The 20627-nt window shown below is 37.1% G+C and overlaps 1 protein-coding gene across 2 annotated transcripts in view; it reads left to right on the forward strand.

Annotated features, from left to right (window-relative positions):
* PCCA (propionyl-CoA carboxylase subunit alpha) overlaps positions 1–20627 on the forward strand; it is a 472769-nt gene that overhangs the window by 266440 nt on the left and 185702 nt on the right. For both annotated transcript variants that reach the window (XM_004384162.1, XM_023738522.1), the window contains one exon: positions 11952–12054. In XM_004384162.1, coding sequence (XP_004384219.1) covers positions 11952–12054 — 103 coding nt within the window. The remainder of the gene's footprint in view (positions 1–11951; positions 12055–20627) is intronic.

Raw genomic sequence — 20627 nt, forward strand, 5'->3', positions numbered from 1 at the left:
TGGTATATCACAAAGCTTATAGATGCTACTAAATGGATTTGACCACAAGTAACTATTGGCTTAATGAATGAAGAAGGGAGATCATAAACATTCAGGATTCGATGCTTTTGTTTGAAATTGTCCCCAAAAAGGTTAAGAAGGTAAGGGTTAATTGTGAGGAAGAAGCTTTTCTCCTTTTAGTCACAAATCTTTACTGAGCCTGTTAGGCCAAAGGCAGTCATCCAGACTCTGGGATACAGAGGTTAAACTATTTCAAAAAGTCTGTGACTTTTTAAACCAAGAGCTGCACCTTTTTCCAGTCATGTCTTCACCAAAGAGCCATTTACTCCCTGACTTGTTGACATTTCAGTACAGGCCGTAAGCTTTAATGCTGTGATGGATCCAAGTGCTGATTTTGAGAAAACCTTAGAACTCCATCTGGACTAAAGTTCTACTTGTAATAAGTAGAAGCTTTTTCTCCTATTATTGCTGTTTGAGAACTTGAGGCTGCGTTTGTCCTGTGTGCTAGGCTGGAGGTTCTCAGTCTTTTTGCCTCCACAATATTTGCATTCAGCAGACTTCCAGAATAATGTTTGTAAGTCTTCTCAATCAGGGTTGGAGGAAAAGATGAAAAGAAGTGTCAGATTGCATAGTTTACATTCACACTTGAAAAAAGAATGAGAAGGATTGAAAAATATTTAAATACATACCATGTCCCAGACAAAGTTCTAGGTGCTTAGGATTCCCCAGTAAACAAAATAATTTCCTGTGCTCATGGGACTTACATTCCAGTGGGTAGTTGTCAGCGTGTATTCTCAACTCCTCATAAGACAACCATGCTGAGTTTTACAGATGAGAACCTGCTCAGAAAAGTGAATGAAGTAGACTTTCCTGGGCTTATTAGCCTAGAGCTGGGAATTGGATGCAGATGTGTTTAATTGTAACATCAACTAGCACAGTGCCACCTAATCCAAGCTATCATACTCTTGCCTAGACTCAGGCTAGGCTTTTCAATGGCTTCCATACTGCCACTGTTGTACCTTTCCAATTCATTTTTTACTCAGCAGCTGGAGTAAGCTTTAAAACCAAATTAGGTCTTTTCCTATTTTAAAAGTCGTCAGTGAATGAGAGGCTAACCAAATTATGGTATATCCATACTGTGGAATACTACTCAGCTTTAAAAATGAACAAGCTACTGATACATGCAGCAGCATGGATGAATCTCAAAATCATGCCAAGTGAAAGAAGACAAGGCACAAAAGAATACATACTATATAGTTTCATTTATATGAATTAGAAAAGAATCTGGTGTCAGCAGATCAATAGTTCCTTAGGGCCAGGGTTGAGAAAGGGAGGTTGACTGGAAAGATGTACAAGGAATCATTTTTGTAACTATTTATTGGGCTGATGTTTGTATGTCTATATACATTTGTCAAAAAACTCTTTAAACTATACACTTAAAGTGAATGCATTTTTATTGTATGTAAACTGTACCTCAAAGTTAAAAAAAGACAATGGCTACTGATTGCACTTAGAATAAAATCAGAGTTCCTTATGATGAGCTACTACCAAAAAAAAAAAAAAAAAAAAAATTAAATGCTAGAAGGGTATTTAATAGAAATATAGGAGCCATTCCTAATTAAAAATTCTGTGAAAAACAGGTATAAAAGTAAACTAATTAAACTTGATAGCGTCCTTACCAAAATCTCATACCAAGCATTTTAAATGATGAAATTCTAAAATCATTTCTCTTGAAATGAATAAAACAAGGTCTGGATAGATAGATACCTGTCGTTCAGAGTACTCTGACTCGTGGCGACCTTACATACAGCAGAACGAAATGTTGCCTGGTCCTGCGTCATCCTCACAGTTTTTGGCATGTTTAAGTTCATCATTTCAGCTGTTGTGCCAGTCTGTCTCACCAAGGATCTCCCTCACCCTTGCTGGCCCTCTACTTCCCCAAACATGATGGCCGCCACCATTTTATCCTTCCTGATGAGGTGTCCAAAGCAAGTGACTTGAACATTGTTCTCTTGTGATCTCTAAGGTTTTCATTGACTAATTTTTGGAAATAGATTGCCAGGCATTTTTTCCTAGTCTGTCTTGGTCTGGAATCTCCGCTGAAACCTGTCCACCATGGGTGACCCTGTGGGCATTTGAAATAGCGGTGGCATAGCTTCTAGCGTCAGAGAAACACACAAGCCACCACAGTACAACAAACTGACAGGCAGGTGATGGAAACAATATATACGTACTATATATAAAGTTGAACCCTGGTGGCTCAGTGGTTAGGAGATCAGTCTGCTAACCAAAAGGTCAGCAGTTCGAAACCACTAGCCACACCTTGGGAAGACTATGGGGCAGTTTTACTCTGTCCTATAGGGTCGCTATAAGTTGGACTTGACTTGATGGCAGCGAGTTTTGGGTGGGTTTATATATAAAGTTACCATTATTATTAGACATTGTTTTGGAGAATCCAAAATAAAAGAAGATAGATGATATAAATATTTTTAAAAGAAGAGACCAAACTCTTTTTTTTCAGATACGATTGTATCCCCTAGAAAACCCATAGGATCCTACTAAATTTTTTTTTAGACTTAATAAGCAAGTTTAGGAAAGTAGCTGAATACAATGTAAGTATACACAGTTAGTTTCTCTTCTTTATACTTGTAACAGCCAGCTTAAAATGAAAATAGGAAAATAAAACCTTTTCATAATAAGCATAGTATCATGAGATAGTAGAAAAATATTTAATAGGAAAGACATAGAACCTATCTGAAAAAAACTGTAAAATCTTGTTGAAGAACAAGAAACAAGATCTGAACTGGTGGAAAAACATACTAGTAATTGTTTGTAGATACATATATGTAGTATATAAATGCCAATGCTTTCCAAATTAATATACACATTTTATATAATTCTGATTAGATTCACAAGATACACTACATAAAGTGATTTAAAAGCTTATGTATAATCAAATTTCTGAGAATAACCAGGAAAACTATAGAATAATAGAAGAAAAGTGGCTTTTTATGTATTAAAACATATTGGAAATACATCTGTCAAAACGTATGATATAAAGCATAAACATAAAATTGCCTGAAAGAAAATAAAACAGAAAAATAGATAAATATCTTAGTGTAAGGGAATAGAGAGCTTATCAATAGAAATTAGTATTATAGGAATTTAAAATATGCACCCTTTTTAGTACTATATAAAAAATATTAAACCCTTAATTTATACCAGACACAAAAGTAAATTCTAGGTAAAAATTGAATTGTAAAAAGTAAAAGACAAAGACAAAAGAAAATGCAGGCTTTTATTTATTACCTCGAGATTGAAATGACTTTTTTAAGGAATATTGAAATGATATCTAATATAAATCAATGTTATTCTAGCAATGTTCTGTAAAATGCTGTGTCTCTTTAGCAAAATGCTGAGAGCAAATTTAGCAATTTTAAAGAATTCTGATTAGCCTATAAATGTGAAATTGTAAAAAATATTTTTTTCCCCTCAAATTATTCTTTTATCCATCCATTAAATAGTTAAAACCTGGATTTTTTTTCTTTTCCTTAAATTTCATAGAGTATATGTAAATCAGTAGTTAATTATCAAAGAGATTACTTGTTGAAATTTAGTAGCTGAACCTTGTAATTTTTAAAAATTACTCTATGTCTATGTTATATCTTAGAGCCTATGAGAATACCTGATATAAATATTTTTTAAATTAGAAATTAGTGTGTTGACTGATTTATTTAGAAATCAATTCAGAATTGAATAAACTATAAGAATAGTCTAGAGGAGAGAAGCCAAAATGGTGGTTTAGTCAGCTACACCTTGCTATCCCTCTACAGCAAAGACATGAGAAATCAAGTGAAACAGATGGCAATCCTGGAACCCTGAACATCAAATGAAACGATAAAGAATTAGTTTGAACACTGATTTGAAGAAACTGATCGAAAACAGTGAATGCGGAGACATATGGAATGGAGGGGCCCTGCCAGCCGACCCGGCACAGCATGGTCGTCTTGAGACAAAACCAACAGCAATCTTGGGTGAGGAGCACAGAAAGACAACTTCATAGAATTCCCAACAGGAGACAGAGAAACTGCGTTGACATACACTGAGTGAAGTGGGGTGAGCAGGACATGAACTAGACCTAGGGAGAAAGGGTGCACGAGGGAGGGCGAGAGCTGCAGAGATCCCAGCGTCCATGGAGCAGGGAGGGAGCCAGGTCCCAGAGACAGGGCGGCTCACCAGCAGCAGTTGTTGACCATTGGGGTGGGTGGTGCACATGGAGTGATAGATCTGCAGAGTGTTAGCAGGAGGTCCCAGACCCTTCCATACCACTGACAGCCCCCCTCCCCTGCATTTGATCCTGGTCAGGTCCTGATTGCTGACTGTAGCCAACAGGTAGCACCCAGGCACCCTCGCCTGGTGACCTGAGGAGCATGCTCCCCCTTCCCCACCTTCCTGGTGATTAGAGGAACAAACCCCCCCATCCCCGCAGTCCCCAACTGCCAGGGACACAGTCAAAGCCCCCTTGTTTTCCCCCTTACCCAGCCCTGTCCACCATACCCCACTCACACACCCATCCATTGGCAGTGGTTTCTGGCTGCCTGAGATGCCCCTTGCCCCGCCCCTACAAGCAACATGGGATTGCTTAGGCAACCCCACCCAACCAAACCTGCCCTGCGCCCACAAACCTGCCCATCCGTCAGGTGGGGGACCATTCCAGTCACCCCACCAAGCAGAGGCAAGCAGAGGAGAGCGCGCCCTCACTTTCCAACCACACCTACCACCCCATCCCCTCCCAGCCAATGCCATCACCTGCTCCTGCACCACTGGACTGATAACAGATGGGGACCAACACCTGCCCAGCCCATCCTCAGCCACCATGCGTTACCAGTGAACAAAGACCTACGCCCACACTGCCAAACGCTGCCGCCCCTGCTAGGAGACAGGTAGTGAGTGCTCCAGTATTGCCAGACTAGTGACCAGCATAGTACGCCTACCCCACCCACTTGGATATATCAAAACAAAACAAAATGAAAAATCAGGACGCAGCAGACATGCAATCAATAAATAAATATAATAACATCTTAATGCCTTAGAGACAACAGACAATATCAAATCACATAAAGAAGCAGGACAGTACGCCTCGAGCAAGTGACCAAAATAAAGGGCCAGAAAACCTTCCTGAAGAAGAAATGGTAATGGAACTATCTGATAAGGAATTCAGAAAACTTACATGTAGGATCCTCCAAGAGATCAGGGAAAACACAGACAAAAACTCTAAAAGAATTCAGGAAAACAATACAAAAAAAAAATGACAAAATAAATAGAAACCATTTTAAAAAAAGCAACTAGAAATCTAGAAGATTAACTATAAAATTTCAAAAAATAGATAATGGAAGTACATAAGATTAGAATTGAATCAGCAGAAGACAGAATCAGCAAAATAGAGGACAAATCCCTTGACACTAATTTGTTTGAGGAACAATCAGTAGAAAGAATGAAGAAAAATGAAGAAAGCCTAAGAGTTATGTGGGATGCTATCACAAGGAATAATTTACGCATGATCTGAATTCCAAAACAGAAACCGAAGACCAAAACCCATTGCTATCAAGTCGATTCTGACTCATAGTGACACTATATGACAGAGTAGAACTGCCCCACAGGGTTTCTGAGGAGTCACTGGTGGATTTAAACTGCTGACCTTTTGGTAGCAGCCGAATGCTGAACCACTGTGCTGCTCCAGAACAGGACACACATACACAAAAAATCACAGAGATAATTTTTGAAGATTTGCTGGCAGAAAACTTCCCTAACATCATGAAAGATGAGAAGATAGCCATTGAAGAAGCTCAATGAACCCCATATAAAATAGATCCACCCCAAATTTCACCAAGACATATCATAATCAAACTTTCCAAAACCAAAGATAAAGAATCCTGAGAGCAGTTCAGGAAAAAGAAACTCTCACCTGTAAAGGGGAACCAGTAAGACTAAGCTCGGATTGCTCAGCAGAAACTAGGCTGGCAAGAAGGCAATGGATGACATGTACAAAGCCTTGCAAGAGAAAAAAAATGTCAATCTAGAATTATTATCCAGCAAAATTTTCTCTCAGAATATGTTGAGAAATGTGATGGTGAAACTGGGACATTCCAAGATAAACAGAAATTAAAGGAATTTGTACAAACCAGACCAACCTTACAAGAAATATTATAGGGAGTCCTTTGGACAGAGAACCAACAACATCGGACAGCAATCTGATATTAATACACATTACAGTATCATCCTGATACAAACCCACATAAAGAATTCTCAGAAACAAAATAGAGCTATAAGACTGAAAACAGGAAACCAGAGACATCAATTTGTAAACTACAACAACTTCAAAATAAAAAGAGGGATTAAATGGTGTAGTTACAGAACTTCCATGTGTGGAGTAAGCCAAGGTGATATGAAGATATAACAAACTGTTTTAAACATAGGAAGTTAAAGGTAAATTTCAAGGTAACCACAAAGAAAACTAGCAAACCTACTCACCAAAATAAAAAAAAAAATTATAAAGATGCAGTAAACAAAAAATCAACAACAATGAAGACAATGAAAAAATCCATAAACAAAGAAAACTCAGTACAGAAAAGTAAGTGGAACAAAGAAACTGTCAACCCCACAAAAATAAACAAAAGCTGCAAAAAATGACAGTAGTAAATTCATGCATATTGATAATCACTTTGAATGTAGTTTAAGTGCACCATTCGAGAGAGTGGCAGAATGGATAAGAAAACATGACCCATGAATATATTGCCTACAGGAGACACAGCTTAGACACAAAGATAAAAATAAGCTAAAAATCAAAGGATTGCAAAAATGTATCAAGCAAACAGTAACCAAAGAAGAGTGGGAGGGGCAATATTAATCTCTGATAAAACAGATTTTAAGGCAAAATCCAGCATAAAAGACAAGGAACGGTACTACATCCACCAAGAGGACATAACCATAATAAATATTTACGCACCAAGAGAGCTGCAAAATACATACAACAAACCCTAAGAGTATTGAAAACAGAAATAGACAATTCCACAATAATAGTAGGAGACTTTAACATACCACTTTCAGTGAAAGAGAGAACAACTAGAAAGAAACTCAGCGGAGATGCAGAAGACCTAAACAACACAATCAACCAACTTGACCTCGTAGACATATACAGAACACTCCACCCAAAAGCAGCACAGTACACATTCTTCTCCAATGCACATGCATCATTCTGCAGAATAGACCATATTTAAGGCCACAAACCAAGCCCCAATAAATTAAAAAAAATCAAAATTATACAAAGTATATTCTCTGATCACAATGCTATAAAAGTAGAAACCAATAACAGGAAGAACAAATCAAATACTTAGAAACTGAATAACAACTTGCTTAAAAACCACTGGGTAATAGAAGAAATTAAAAATGAAATTAAAAAATTCTTAGAATCAAGAATTAAAACACAACATATTAAAACCTTTGGGACACAGCAAAAGCAGTACTCAGAGGTCAATTTATGGAAATAAACACATCAAAAGAGAAGAAAGGGCCACAATCAATACCATAACCCTACAACTCAAACAAATAGAAAAAGAGCAACAAAAGAAGTCCACAGCCACCAGAAGAAAGGAAATAATAAAGATTAGAGCAGAAATAAATGAAATGGAAAAACAATCAGTAGAATCAACAAGACTAGATTTGCTTCTTTGAAAGGATCAATAAAATCGACAAACCACTGGCCAAAATGGCAAAGGAAAAGAAGATGCAAATAACCCAAATAAGAAATGAGATGGGTGACATTACAACAGAAGCAACTGAAATAAAAAAAAAAGATGAGTATTATTAAAAATTATATTCCAAAAAAATTGAAAACCTAGAAGAAATGGACAAATTTCTAGAAACACACTACCTACCTACACTAACACAAACTGAGGTAGAAAATCTGAAGAGGCCCATAACAAAAGAAGAAATTGAAGAGGTCATAAAAAAAACTCCCAACAGCAACAAAAAAGCCCTGGCCAGATGGCTTCACTGGAGAATTCTACCAAATATTCAGAGAAGAGTTGACACCAACACTACTCAAACTATTCCAGAACATAGAAGAGGAAGGAATAGGCCCGAATTCATTCTACGGAGCCAGCATAACCCTAATACCAAAGCCAGGCAAGACATCACTAAAAAAGAAAATTATAGACCATTTTCCCCCATGAATATAGATGCAAAAATTCTCAACAAAATTCTAGTCAATACATTTCAACACCATATCAATAAAATAGTACATCATGACCACATGGGGTTCATATCAGGTATGCAAGGATGATTCAACATTAGAAAATCAATCAACGTAATCCACCACAAAAATAAAACACAGGTTAAGAATCACATGATCATCTCAATTGATGCAGAAAAGGCATTTGATAAAGTCCAACACCCATTCCTCCACGTGTCTGTCAGCCTTTGAATTATGGTGTTGGCGAAGAATACTGAATATTCCATGGACTGCCAGAAGAACAAACAAATCTGTCTTGGAAGAAGTACAGCTAGAGTGCTCATTAGAAACAAAGATGGCAAGACTTTGTCCACATACTTTGGACTTGTTATCAGGAGGACCAATCCCTGGAGAAGGACATCATGCTTGGTAAAGTAGAGGGTCAGCGAAAGAGAGGAAGACCCTCAACAAGATGGATTGACACAGTGGCTGCAACAATGGGCTGAAGTATAACAATGATTGTGTGGATGGCACAGAACTAGGCAGTGTTCCCTTCTGTTGTATGTGGGGTCACTATGGGTGAGAACCGACTCAACAGCATATAACAACAACAACAACAACAAACTTACATTCCTGATAAAAACTCTCAGCAAAATAGAAATAGAAGGGAAATTCTTCAACATAATTAAGAGCATGTATATAAAACCAAGAGCCAATTTTATTTTCAGCAGAATGAGACTGAAAGCATTCCTCTCGGGAGTGGGAGCCAGACAAGGGTGCCCTTTATCACCACTCTTATTCAATATTGTACTGGAAGTCCTAGCTAGAACAATAGGCAAGAAAGGGAAATAAAGGATATCCAACTTGGTAAGAAAGAAGTAATTAATCCTTTTTCACAGATATGTTCCTATACATAGTAAATCCCAGAGATTTCACAAGAAAACTAATGGAACTAAGAAAAGGATTCAGCGAAGTGGCAGGGTACAAGATCAACATACAAAAATCAGTTGGATTCCTCTACACTAACAAAGAGAACTCTGAGAGGGAAATCCGGAAAACAATACAATTTACAATAGCCCCTCAGAAGATAAAGGAAGTAACTGTCTAATGACTTTGAAATCCTTGAATGAATTTTTGGGTTTTCTACGATTGGAGGTGTTCTGTAGATCCTAGAAAAATATTCATCAAACAGTGCTATGGAAGAAACATTTACATCTTATGGCAGGGTATAATCGATCATCTCTGCATCATTTCTGTATTAAAATTGCTTGAGACATTTTTGGTTTAAAGTAGTAGAACTAAACAGGTATTTAGCACTCTTAGAAATCCATTTGCAGTCAGTCATTGATAAAATTTGAGAATTTATTCTGGTATCAATAAAAGGATTGAAGTTTATATCCGTCATATCAGTTTGCCCTTTTTTAGATGTCATGAAAGATGGTTGCTTTTATTTGGAATCCTCCTTTCTCAATGTTGTCACTGCAGCTAACATTTTATTAGAGCAAATTCAATCCTGGTTCAGCATCTTGCCACTAGAAGGGTACCTATAATGTATTGCCTTTTTTTCTCTGCCTGTGAAATATACTGTATATATGTGTCTAGTGCAGTGAATTTTAAAATATTTTCACTTTGGTCCAGTGTGAGAAATAAATTTTACATTATGACTTGATATATACACACGTTCATAAACACACAAAACGCTCATGAAAAATACTTACTGCATGTCTACTGTTCTGATGTTTGTCTTGCTGGCTACACCTTGCTAAGTTGATTTCATGAATAACTATGTGGCTTGTATTATACAGTTTGATAAGCAGGAGCCTAAAACAGTGCTGTTCAAAGTGAGATCTGCAGACTGGCTGCATCACCACCACCCTGGAACTTGTTAGAAATGCAAAATATTGGGCCCCACCCCAAACCAAATCAGTCTCTGGAGGTGGGCAGAGGAATTTGGTCTTTAAAGAGCACTCCAGATGATTCTGATGCACTGTAAAGTTTAAGAAGCACTGGTCCCTTTACAAGGAGCTCTGGTGGTGTGGTGTTTAAAGCACTCAGCTGCCATCCATAAGGTCAGCAGTTCCAACCCACCAGCTGCTCCACGGAGAAGATGTGGCAGTCTGCTTCTGTAAAGATTACAGCCTTGGAAACCCTATGGGCAATTCTACTCTGTCCTATAGGGTCGCTATGAGTCCTAATCGACTGGACGACAACGGGTTTGGTTTTTTCTAGTTTATGTGTTGACATCAGAGCAATGATGTCATCACACATCATACAACCTCTGGGTCTGGAAAACTCTGTATACTCCTGAGGAAGTGGAAGTACAAAAAACAAATCTTAGTATTGTTATGAAAATAGTTTTGCCATACTTTGACAAATGCTGTTTTATTATACGTGTTTTGATAAGATTGAGACCAAATTTCTGAAATGCGCATACCGGGTAATTTATTGTGGAATCATATGGTGTATTTTCAGCTACTTAAGTTATGGGGAAAATCAGGAACTTTTTAAAGCCCGTAAAAGTGTGGTTTATTAGGCTATTAGGGGGACTGCATTAGAGTTGTTATAACTTGCTAATATTGCATTCCCAGAACCAATTCTAGACTCCAAATTGGTATTATGATTAATGTAGCTTCTTGGTTTGTCTCAAAAAGGGATGAATGACTTGGGCTTTCCATACCATTCAGTTTTCATAAAAGCTTGCATATACACCAAGAACCTCTGCATTTAAAAAAAAAAAAAAAGTGCCATAGAGCTTGAAAGTGTTTATATTCTAATTCTGAATATTTTTCACCTTATTTTTGCTTTGAGGATTTTTAGACATAATTTTCAGGTTACTTTATTTCTTTCAAGTAAGTATAAAGAACTAACTGATTCTTTTTTTCCTTTTTGAATTGTACAAGTAGCATTTGATTACTGGAGATCCAGTACTCAAGTTGCTTGTACTGTACCTTTTAGTGACTGCTTGTCTACATATAGCACTGTGTTAAATAAACATTGTTAGATATCGTGGTGAGATTGCAGCACTCCTGAGGGAACATGTAAACCTGCAGATCCTGGGGTAGAGGAATCTTGCCTTGACTCACATTCTTTCCTTAGGAATGATGCCAATGGAGTGCGGGTTCCCTGCTGCAGAGCACTTGCTGGATAGACCAAGTGGTCTGCCCTGGGCCTTCTCAGGCTATACCATTGACCCCAGGCCCAGCTAGGAAGAGAAGGGGTTCAAGGAGAGTGAGAGTGATTGAGAGAAGGGGAGAGATACAAACCCTGACTGCAAACCCTGACTACACTGAGGGAAGAGAATCACACCTTTATTTTATTTGACTTCCTCACACTAGAAAACATGGCCTAAACAATGACCTTGACCTAGCAACACAATTCTTCAGAGGTTGGTGCTTCTTGTCCTTGATCCTCATCCTTTGAAGTAAAATTGAGGGTGGGGAATGATAAGGAGAGGTAGATATGAGGAGACTTAAACTTTTCCTAGAGATCTCTGTGTGTATGCTTTTATTATTTGTTAATTTTTTTGTTCTGTGCATTTATCTATGATCTTGTTCCCTTCCCATGCCTCTCTCCTCTCATGCCTCAGTGCCTAGTACCATACTTGCTCCATAATAGACACTTGATAACTATTTGTTTGAGTGACTGGTAATTTTATTAGATAGAACCATAGATGTTAACGTTATATGTGTTTTTAAATTAATTAATTATCTGTTTCCCTCAGGGCACAAGTTAACAGAGAGAGAGAGATACCAGTTACTGGCAATTGCATCATCGTTGTATGTGACATCACAGTTAAGAGCACAACATTTTAAAGAAAACGCAAGGTATTGTAGATCATTTAAAAGAAAGTTAATGAGCTGAAAAATATTGATAATCTTACCTGCATAGAAAAGAGCTAATAAAAGACCTGGCTGATCTTAATTCTGGATCTTCTTATGGGTTGTTGGAGAGGTATAATAAAGTCACACTGTTTAAAAATAGTAATGCTTCTCTTTTGTTCAAATGAGTTTTTAAATTCAGAAAACAAAAAAGGACTCTGGGCCTCTTTAATTTGGACATTGTCAAGGATGAGAAGATATTCTAAAATCTTGTGGGAAATCTGTTCAAGTAGTTTGTATTTATTGCGTCTGTTTTATTACTTTGCCAGTCTTGAAAAATGTTTTGAGACATGTTTTTAAAATTTAGTAATGAAGCTATACAGTTAAAAGATTAAAAAGTAGTTTATAAGATGCAAGGGGAAATCGATATCATACTGAATTAGTTATTTGTGAGTCGTAAATATACCACTTAGCTTCCTAGAGCCCCAGGCAAAAGGGAAAACATGCTTAATACCAGAGTAAGTAAAACAAACTCTCGGGGACAGTGATGCTTGTAAGTGACAGGATTATTTATTATGAATGTGTATATAGTCTTCAGAGTAACTATAAGGGAATCATGCTGTTGATAAAGTTGTATTACTTTAATTTCCTTTCCTTTTGTTTTGCTTTTCCACAAGAGAAGAGCAAAGATTAAAAAAGGATGGAGAGTGACGAAGCAGCTCTGAAAAGCACAAATCAGAAACTCAGGTTGTCCCTGATGAATTAGTTAGAAAAAAACTAAATTGGGTTTAAGCTGTATCTTAAGGGCTAATGTGGTATTACTTAGAAAATCTTAGTTGGAGTAAGTGGTGATCTTTTGTTCTGGTTTGTGAGAGAAAGTATAGGAGACTTGATATATGCTATTTTGTTGTTGGTGTGGTTATGTTTCAGCAAGAGATCTCTGGAGAGATGAGAGGACATAGAGCATCAGTAAATTACTGAATAACTAGAAGGAGGAGAAAAATGGCCAATAGAACCATGAATCTGTCTTTTTTCCCCTCTCTAAAGCTGTGCTGTCCAGTATGGTAGCCACTAGCCACATGTGGCTGTTTAAAGTGAACTAAAATAAAGTTAAATAAAAAATGCACTTCCTAGGTCACATTAGCTGCAATCCAAGTGCGCAATAGCTATGTGGTTAGTGGCTCGTAACTGTGTCTTGGACAATGTGGTTTTTCATCAAGTACTCTTGGACAGTGCTGTTCTAGAGGGCTGTGTGTACAGAAGAGATCTAGATTTTCTTTTAAAACCTGAATTTCATATCTTGTATTCTGTTTTGTTATTCTTTTGTCAAATGCAATATGCATATCCTGATTCTTTTACCTTCAGGTGGTATTTGAACCTTGATTATTCAGAAATCCTGAGTGTAGCTAGCTATTAATGAACTGGTTTGATCTTTAAGAAATGTAAGCAGGTTGTTTTCAGAGAGTGCTAACTTACAATGAGTAAAATTTCTAAGAGGGGTTAAAAAGGAAAAGAATAAAATTACTTGTAATCCTACGACTCTTCAATAACTACTTTTAACATTTTGATATATTTCATTCCAAGTGTGTGTATATATATATATGCATATATACTTTATATACTTAGAGTCATACTGGGAATATAGTTTGAATCCATTTTTTTAAAATGGTATTATGTTGTGAATATTTCTTCTGCTCATTAAGTAGTTTTTGGATGCTTTTAAACATTTTTTTTCATTATAGAGAATTTAAAACATTTGAAAAATAGATAGAATAGTATAACGAACTCCCCTGCACCCATTAGCCAGCTTCAACCACCATCAAAAACCTGCCATTCTCAGAATGGATGAGAAAACATGATCCAAATATATGCTATTTACAAGAGACCCACTTTAGATCCAAAGACACAAATAGGTTGAAAGTGAAAGGATAGAAAAAATATTCCATGTCAGTAGTATTCAAATGAGCACTGGGGTAACTATATTAATGTCAGACAAAATAGACTTTAAGTCAAAATATGTTACAAAAGACAAGGAAGGACATTTTATAATGACAGTAGGGTCAGTTCATCCAGAAGATTTAATAGTTATAAATATATTGTATGTACCTAACACAAGAGCCCCAAAATATATGAGGCAAACATTGATAGAATTGAAGGGAAAAATAGGCAAACATAGTTATATAATAATAGAAATTTCAATACATCACTTTCAATAATGGATAGAACATCTAGATAGAATATCAATAAGGAAATAGAAGATTTGAACAAGACTATAAACCACTAACCAAAACCCACTGCTGTCAAGTCGATTCTGACTCATAATGACCCCATAGAGTTTCCAAGGCTGTAAAGCTCTACGGAAGCCGACTGCCACATCTTTCTCCCGTGGAGTCGCTAGTGGCTTCGAACTGCCAAACTTTTGGTTAGGAGTCAATTGCTTTAAACCACTAGACCTACATACATAGAACATTCCACCCAACAACAGCAGAATATAAATTCTTCTCTAGTACTCATGGATAGACCATATGTTAGGTCATAAAACAAGTCTCAATAAATTTTAAAATACTGAAATCATACAAAACACCTTTTCTGACCACAGTGGAATAAAACTAGAAATCAGTAACAGAAGGAAGTCTGGAAATTTCACAAATATGCGGAAATTAAACAAAACACTATTAAATAACCAATGAGTCCAAGAAGAAATCACACAGGAAATCAGAATATACTTAGAAATGAATAAAAATAAAAGTGCAAACACAGTAAGACTTATGGGATGCAGCAAAGACAGTGCTGAAAGGGAAATTTATTGCTGTAAACATCTACATTAAAAAAGAGGAAAGATCTCAAACAATAACCTAACTTTACACACTGAAGAACTATTAAAAGAAGAGCATACTATGCCCAATGCTACCAGAAAGAAGAAAATAATAGAGTGGATAAGTGAAACAAAGGATAGAAAAACAATAAAATCAACAAAATTCAAATTTGATTCTTTGAAAAGATCTATAAAATTGACAAACCTTTTGCTAGACTGTCTTAGAGAAAAAGAGAAAATGCAAATAACTAAAATAAAAAATGAGTGGGAACATTACTACTGACCCTACAGAAATAAAAAGGATTTTAAAAAACACTATGAACAATTGTATTTCAACAAATTAGAAAACCTAGATAAAATGGACTAATTCCTAGAAACACGTAAGCTACCTAAATTGACTCAAGAAGAAATAGAAAGTCTCAACAGACCAATAACAAGTGAAGAGATTGATTCAGTAATCAAAAACTTTCTGACAAAGAAAAGTCCATGACCAGAGGTGGGCCAAGATGGCGGAGTAGTCAGACGCTTCCGGTGGACCCTCTTACAACAAAGACCCAAAAAATAAGTGAATCAATTATATATGACAATCTAGTAGCCCTGAACATCAAAGGCAAAGTTGAGGAACCGGACTGAGTGGCAGGGGGAGGGAGAGATGGTTCAGAAGCAGCGAGGAGTTGCCAGACCTGACCTGGCGAGAGCCTGAGCTCTTCAGGCCTGATCAGCTCATGGGTGAGCGGTGAGGCAGGCAAGCAGCGGTGCTCGGGAGGTGCGTTTTCTGCACCGGCAGAGACCCAGTGGCAGAGACTCTACTCAGCCACCCAGAACCAGTGAGAAGCAGCCCTCGATCGGCGAAAGATAAGTACTTGTGTCTGGCCTACCACACGGATCAAAAACACCCCCCTTAGCGAAAGATCTCTCTCCCATTTACCTCCCCGCTCCCTGCCCTGCACTGGGTCCTGGACAGGCTTCAGCAATTGCCGAGTCCCCTCAGCCAGAAGTAGGATCCATCACACACCCTGAGCCATTCTCCCGGCCTTGGAGAGTGAACAAATTAAATTAACAAACGCGAAAAAATAAACTGCTAGCTCCCCTAAACCAGGAACCCAGGGTAGGCACAGCTCCTTTGCCTAGGCACAGGCATAAGGGGTCCACGGACTTCAAGTGCCTTTCCCCCTGTATGGACTTGTGTGGGCCTGTTTCAACAGCGTAGGCCCTCATTACCGCAGTACAACAGTATATCAGAAAAGTCCGTGACCGGATGCCTTCACTGGTGAATTCTACCAAACATTTATAAAAGAATTAACACTGAATCTTCTCAATTCTTCCAACAAATAGAAGAGGAGGGAACACTTCCTGACTCATTCTATGAGGCTAGCATTACCCTGATACCAAAGGCGATGAAGACACCACAAGAAAACTGTAGACCAGTATCCCTTATGAATATAGAATCAAAACTCCTCAACAAAATACTAGCAAACCTAATCCAACAGCATATTAAAAGGATTATATATCATGGAGTTCCTAGTGGCACAAGTGGTTAAGTACTCAGCTACTTGCCAAAAGGTTGGTGGTTTGAACCCACCCAGAGATGACTCAGAAGACAGTCCTGGCAATCTGCTTCTGAAAGATCACAGCCTTGAAAACCCTATGGAGCAGTTCTGTTCTGCACATGTGGGGTCACCAACAGTCAGACTCGACTCACTGGCAGCTAAAAACAACATACCATGAGCAAGTGGGATTTGTTTTAGGAATGCAAGGGTGACTCAACATAAGAAAATCAATCACCACAATGCACCATATTAATAGAATGGAGGAAAAGAACCACATCATCATCTCAGTCTATGCAGAAAAGGCATTTGGCAAATCCATTGCCCTTTCATGATTTAAAAAAACACCCAGAAAATGAGGAGTAGAGGGAAATTCCTCAATGTGATGAAGGACATTTATGAAAAACCCACAAGTAACATCATTCTTAATGGTGAAAGACTGAAAGCTTTTCCTTCAAGATCAGGAACAAGACAAGAATGCCCTCTTTCACCACTGCAGTTCAGCATTGTACTGGAAGTTTAGCCAAAGCAGTTAGGCAAGAAAAAGAAATGAGGCATTCACATCAGAAAGGGAAAAGTAAAACTGTAAGTGGAAAATCTTAAGGAATGACAAAAAAGCTACTAGAATTAGTAAGCACATTCAGCAAGGTTGGAGAATACAAACAAGATCAATATACAGAAATCAGTTGTGCTTCTGAAATCAGTTGTGCTTCTATGTACTGCAACAACAAATCTGAAAATGAAATTCAAAGACAATTCCATGCAGAATAGTATTAGAACAAATTGAATACTTAGCTATATATATGGTAAAGAAGTGTAAGACTTGTACATTGAAAACTACAAAACATTACTGAGAGTAATTTAAGAAGACCTAAATAAATGATGGTATATACCATGTTTCTTGACCAGAATGTTCAGTTTTGTTAAGATGGCAATACTCCCCAAATTGATCTATAGATTTACCATAATCCTCATGAAAATCTCAGCAGGTGTCTTTGATGAGAAGGATAACCTGGTTTGAAAGTTTATATGGCAATGCAAAAACCTAAAATAGTCAAAACAACTTTGGAAAAGAAGAAGAAAGTTAGAGAATTTATACATGACCTCATTTCAAAACTCTCCATAAAGCTGTATTTATCATTGTGGTATTGGCATAAGCATAGACATAGAGATGAAAGGAACAGAATAAAGAATCCAGGAGTACACCCTCTCATGTATGGCCAGTTGATTTTGGACAATGGTGCTTAGGTGATTCATTGAGCAAGGATAGTATTTTCAACACACTGTACTGGAATAATTGGATATCCATCTACAAAAAAAAAAAAAAAAAAGATTGACCCTTCCCTCACACGGTTCACAAAAATTAACTCAAATGGATCATAGACCTAAATTTGAGAGCTAAAATATAAAAATTCTAGAAGAAATTAGGAGAAAAATCTTTGGGATTTTGGGTTAATGAAAAGATCTCATAGATACAACACAAAAATCACAAACAATGAAGATAAAATGGATAAATTAGACTTCCTCATAATTTAAAAACTTTCACTGTTCAAAAGCACTGCACCACTGCTCTTCAACAGCACCGTGCCGCTGCTCTTCAACAGCACTTTCTTTCTCTTAAGAGAAAAAAACCAGATACAAAAGACTACATAATGTAGGCTTTTATTTACTTAAAATTCTAGGAAAGGGAAATGAGATACTGTAGTCATGGTAGAATTCTTGGCTTCTATGCAGAAGACCTGGGTTTGATTCCTGGCCAATACACCTCATGCTCAGTCACCACGCATCTGTCAGTGGAAGCTTGCATGTTGCTATGATAACAAAAATGTTTCAGTGGAGCTTCCAGACTAAGATGGACTAGGAAGAAAGTCCTCTATTTCCAAAAATCAGCCAGTGAAACCTCTGTGGATCACACTAGTTGGATTTGTAGCTGAGCATAGGGATGGCACAGAACTAGCCAGCATTACATTCTGTTGTTCATGGGGTCACCATGAGTCAGGGCCAACTCCGTGGTAGCTAACAAGAAAGGGAAAAGTGTAAAGACAGAAAGAAATGGTTACCTGGGCCCTGGAATGGAGTGAAGATTTACTGCAGATGAGTTTTAGTGTTCTAATTCTAGATTGTGGTGATGGTTGTGCAACTGTCTAAATTTATTAAAACTCATCAGGCTGTATACTTCCTGTGGGTGGATTTTATGGCATGTAAGTTATATCTCAATAAAACTGTTGAAAAAGAAAGGAAGCCTAAACATAGGTACCTGCAAAGGGTTTGAAAGAGGTGGGGAGAATCATGAGGAATGTTAAAGAGATACAAGCTATATATAAAAATAATTGTGTTAAGAGGAGAGAAATATATTAAGGACTTAGATGACTGGGTGGATGCTGGTGGTACCATCACTGATATAGCAAATGCAAGAACAGCTTTGAAAGGGTAAAATGGGAAGTTCAATTTTGGAAGTTGAGTTTGAAATCCTTAGAGTCATCATTTTATCCCGTTAACCAAAACAAAACAAAACAAAAAAAAAACAAACCTGTTGTCATGAAGTCGATTCTGACTCATAGCGACCCTAGCAATTCAGTGCGTTTCTTTTTGACTGTTTCTTCTTTAATAATACATATGACCTTTTGGCAGTCTGTTAGTGAATGCTTAGAACATGCTTTGATACTCATTAATCGCATTTTTTTTCTAAGAATCAAGTGCATAATTTTAGACTGGAAGTGTTCCTTAAACTGTGTTCAATAGAACACTAGTTTTTTGGTGGGGGGTGTTAGACAATCTGCTTCGGGAAGGTCACAGCCATTGAAAACCCTATGGAACATAGTTCTACTTTGAGACAAAATAAACTCGACAGCAACTGTTTTGTATTTTTTCAGTATTAATATGTATTACTTAAAGAAACTGCTCTATATTAAACTGCTCTACAAGAGTGGAAAATTCCTTGTTAAAAGTAGAAACCTATGAGAGACTTTAATATACTAAGGTGCATCTGGAGTCTGTAAGAGGGGGTTATTGTTGCAGTGTTACCCCAATTTTTTTTTTCCATGAAAACCTTTTCCCAAAAAACACTTTGAAAAATTAGTGTTCTAAAGAATGCTTTTTGGGAAACACAATTTAGCACTTTATTTTATGATGCATAGTGATATTATGGATAGGACAAACATAACCATTCTTTAGACTGTTGAAATATATAGGGTAATTGCTTTATAAAGTAGAAGTTACGAAGCAATCTTTGTTTCAAGTGTTAACATATTTAGCCAAAGTGAGTTGAAATTATTTTTGCTTATTTGCTGTAGAGACCTCTGACACCAAAGCTGGTGTAGAGTGGTTGAATATTCACATTTTTGGCTTCAGAGTCATGTTTTTATTATTGGCTTGGTCATGGAGTCTAAGAGTCACCACCAGGTGTGGCTCCATAATGCTATGTCATGGGTGTACTCTCGTAAATGTTATGCTTCCAAGCCCAGTAGCTCCCAGCCCTTCCTTTGTGTTGCTTGTTTTGGCTGCTGATCTTATTTTCCCAATTTCTCTATGGGTTTTATTCTTTCATCCTTTATGACTTGGAAAAAGGCATTAATAATATGTACCCATAGTATTTGGTTAGTGAAAGGATAGCAATGTATTTTTCAAAAAAGAAAACTTAATGTCAGAAACAGTAGTAATTTTTCTTGGGATGACTGTAAAACACGTTTGGTAAATATAATTAATTCTTTACCTCAATATATGCTCATTTACCATAAAGTTGATTATCCTTATTATTTTCTTAAACATTTTTATTGACAGAAATGAATCATGGAAATTATGTTAAACAATTGCTTCATGTTATTTGAAGCTAAAATTATTTTGTTGGCATTTTGATTTGATATACTAATTTGTTTCATTAACTGATAATGATTGGAGGAAAACAGTAAAGGTAATATTTTTGTCTCTTTTAGCAATCTTTAATTTATTTGTGTTCAGAATGGCCGTTTTCCTTGTTCACATACCAGGATTCACCTTTCTGAGATAGGCCCTCTTCCTCTTCTTACCATATTGTCCCTGATTCAGGTCCATCTTTGCCATGCCAAGCTTCTGAAACACTAGTGAGGATGCCTTTCTGCCCTGACTAAATGTCTTTACTTTCTCCTTTTCCCACTGTTATTTCTGCATCTGTTCCCTTCTTTCTTGTTGTTTAGCGCAGGGAATTGTCCTTTATTCATTCTAACATCGTATCATTCAGC

The sequence above is a fragment of the Trichechus manatus genome, unplaced genomic scaffold (genome assembly GCF_000243295.1).
Source record: "Trichechus manatus latirostris isolate Lorelei unplaced genomic scaffold, TriManLat1.0 scaffold00118, whole genome shotgun sequence".
Classification (NCBI taxonomy): Eukaryota; Metazoa; Chordata; class Mammalia; order Sirenia; family Trichechidae; genus Trichechus; species Trichechus manatus.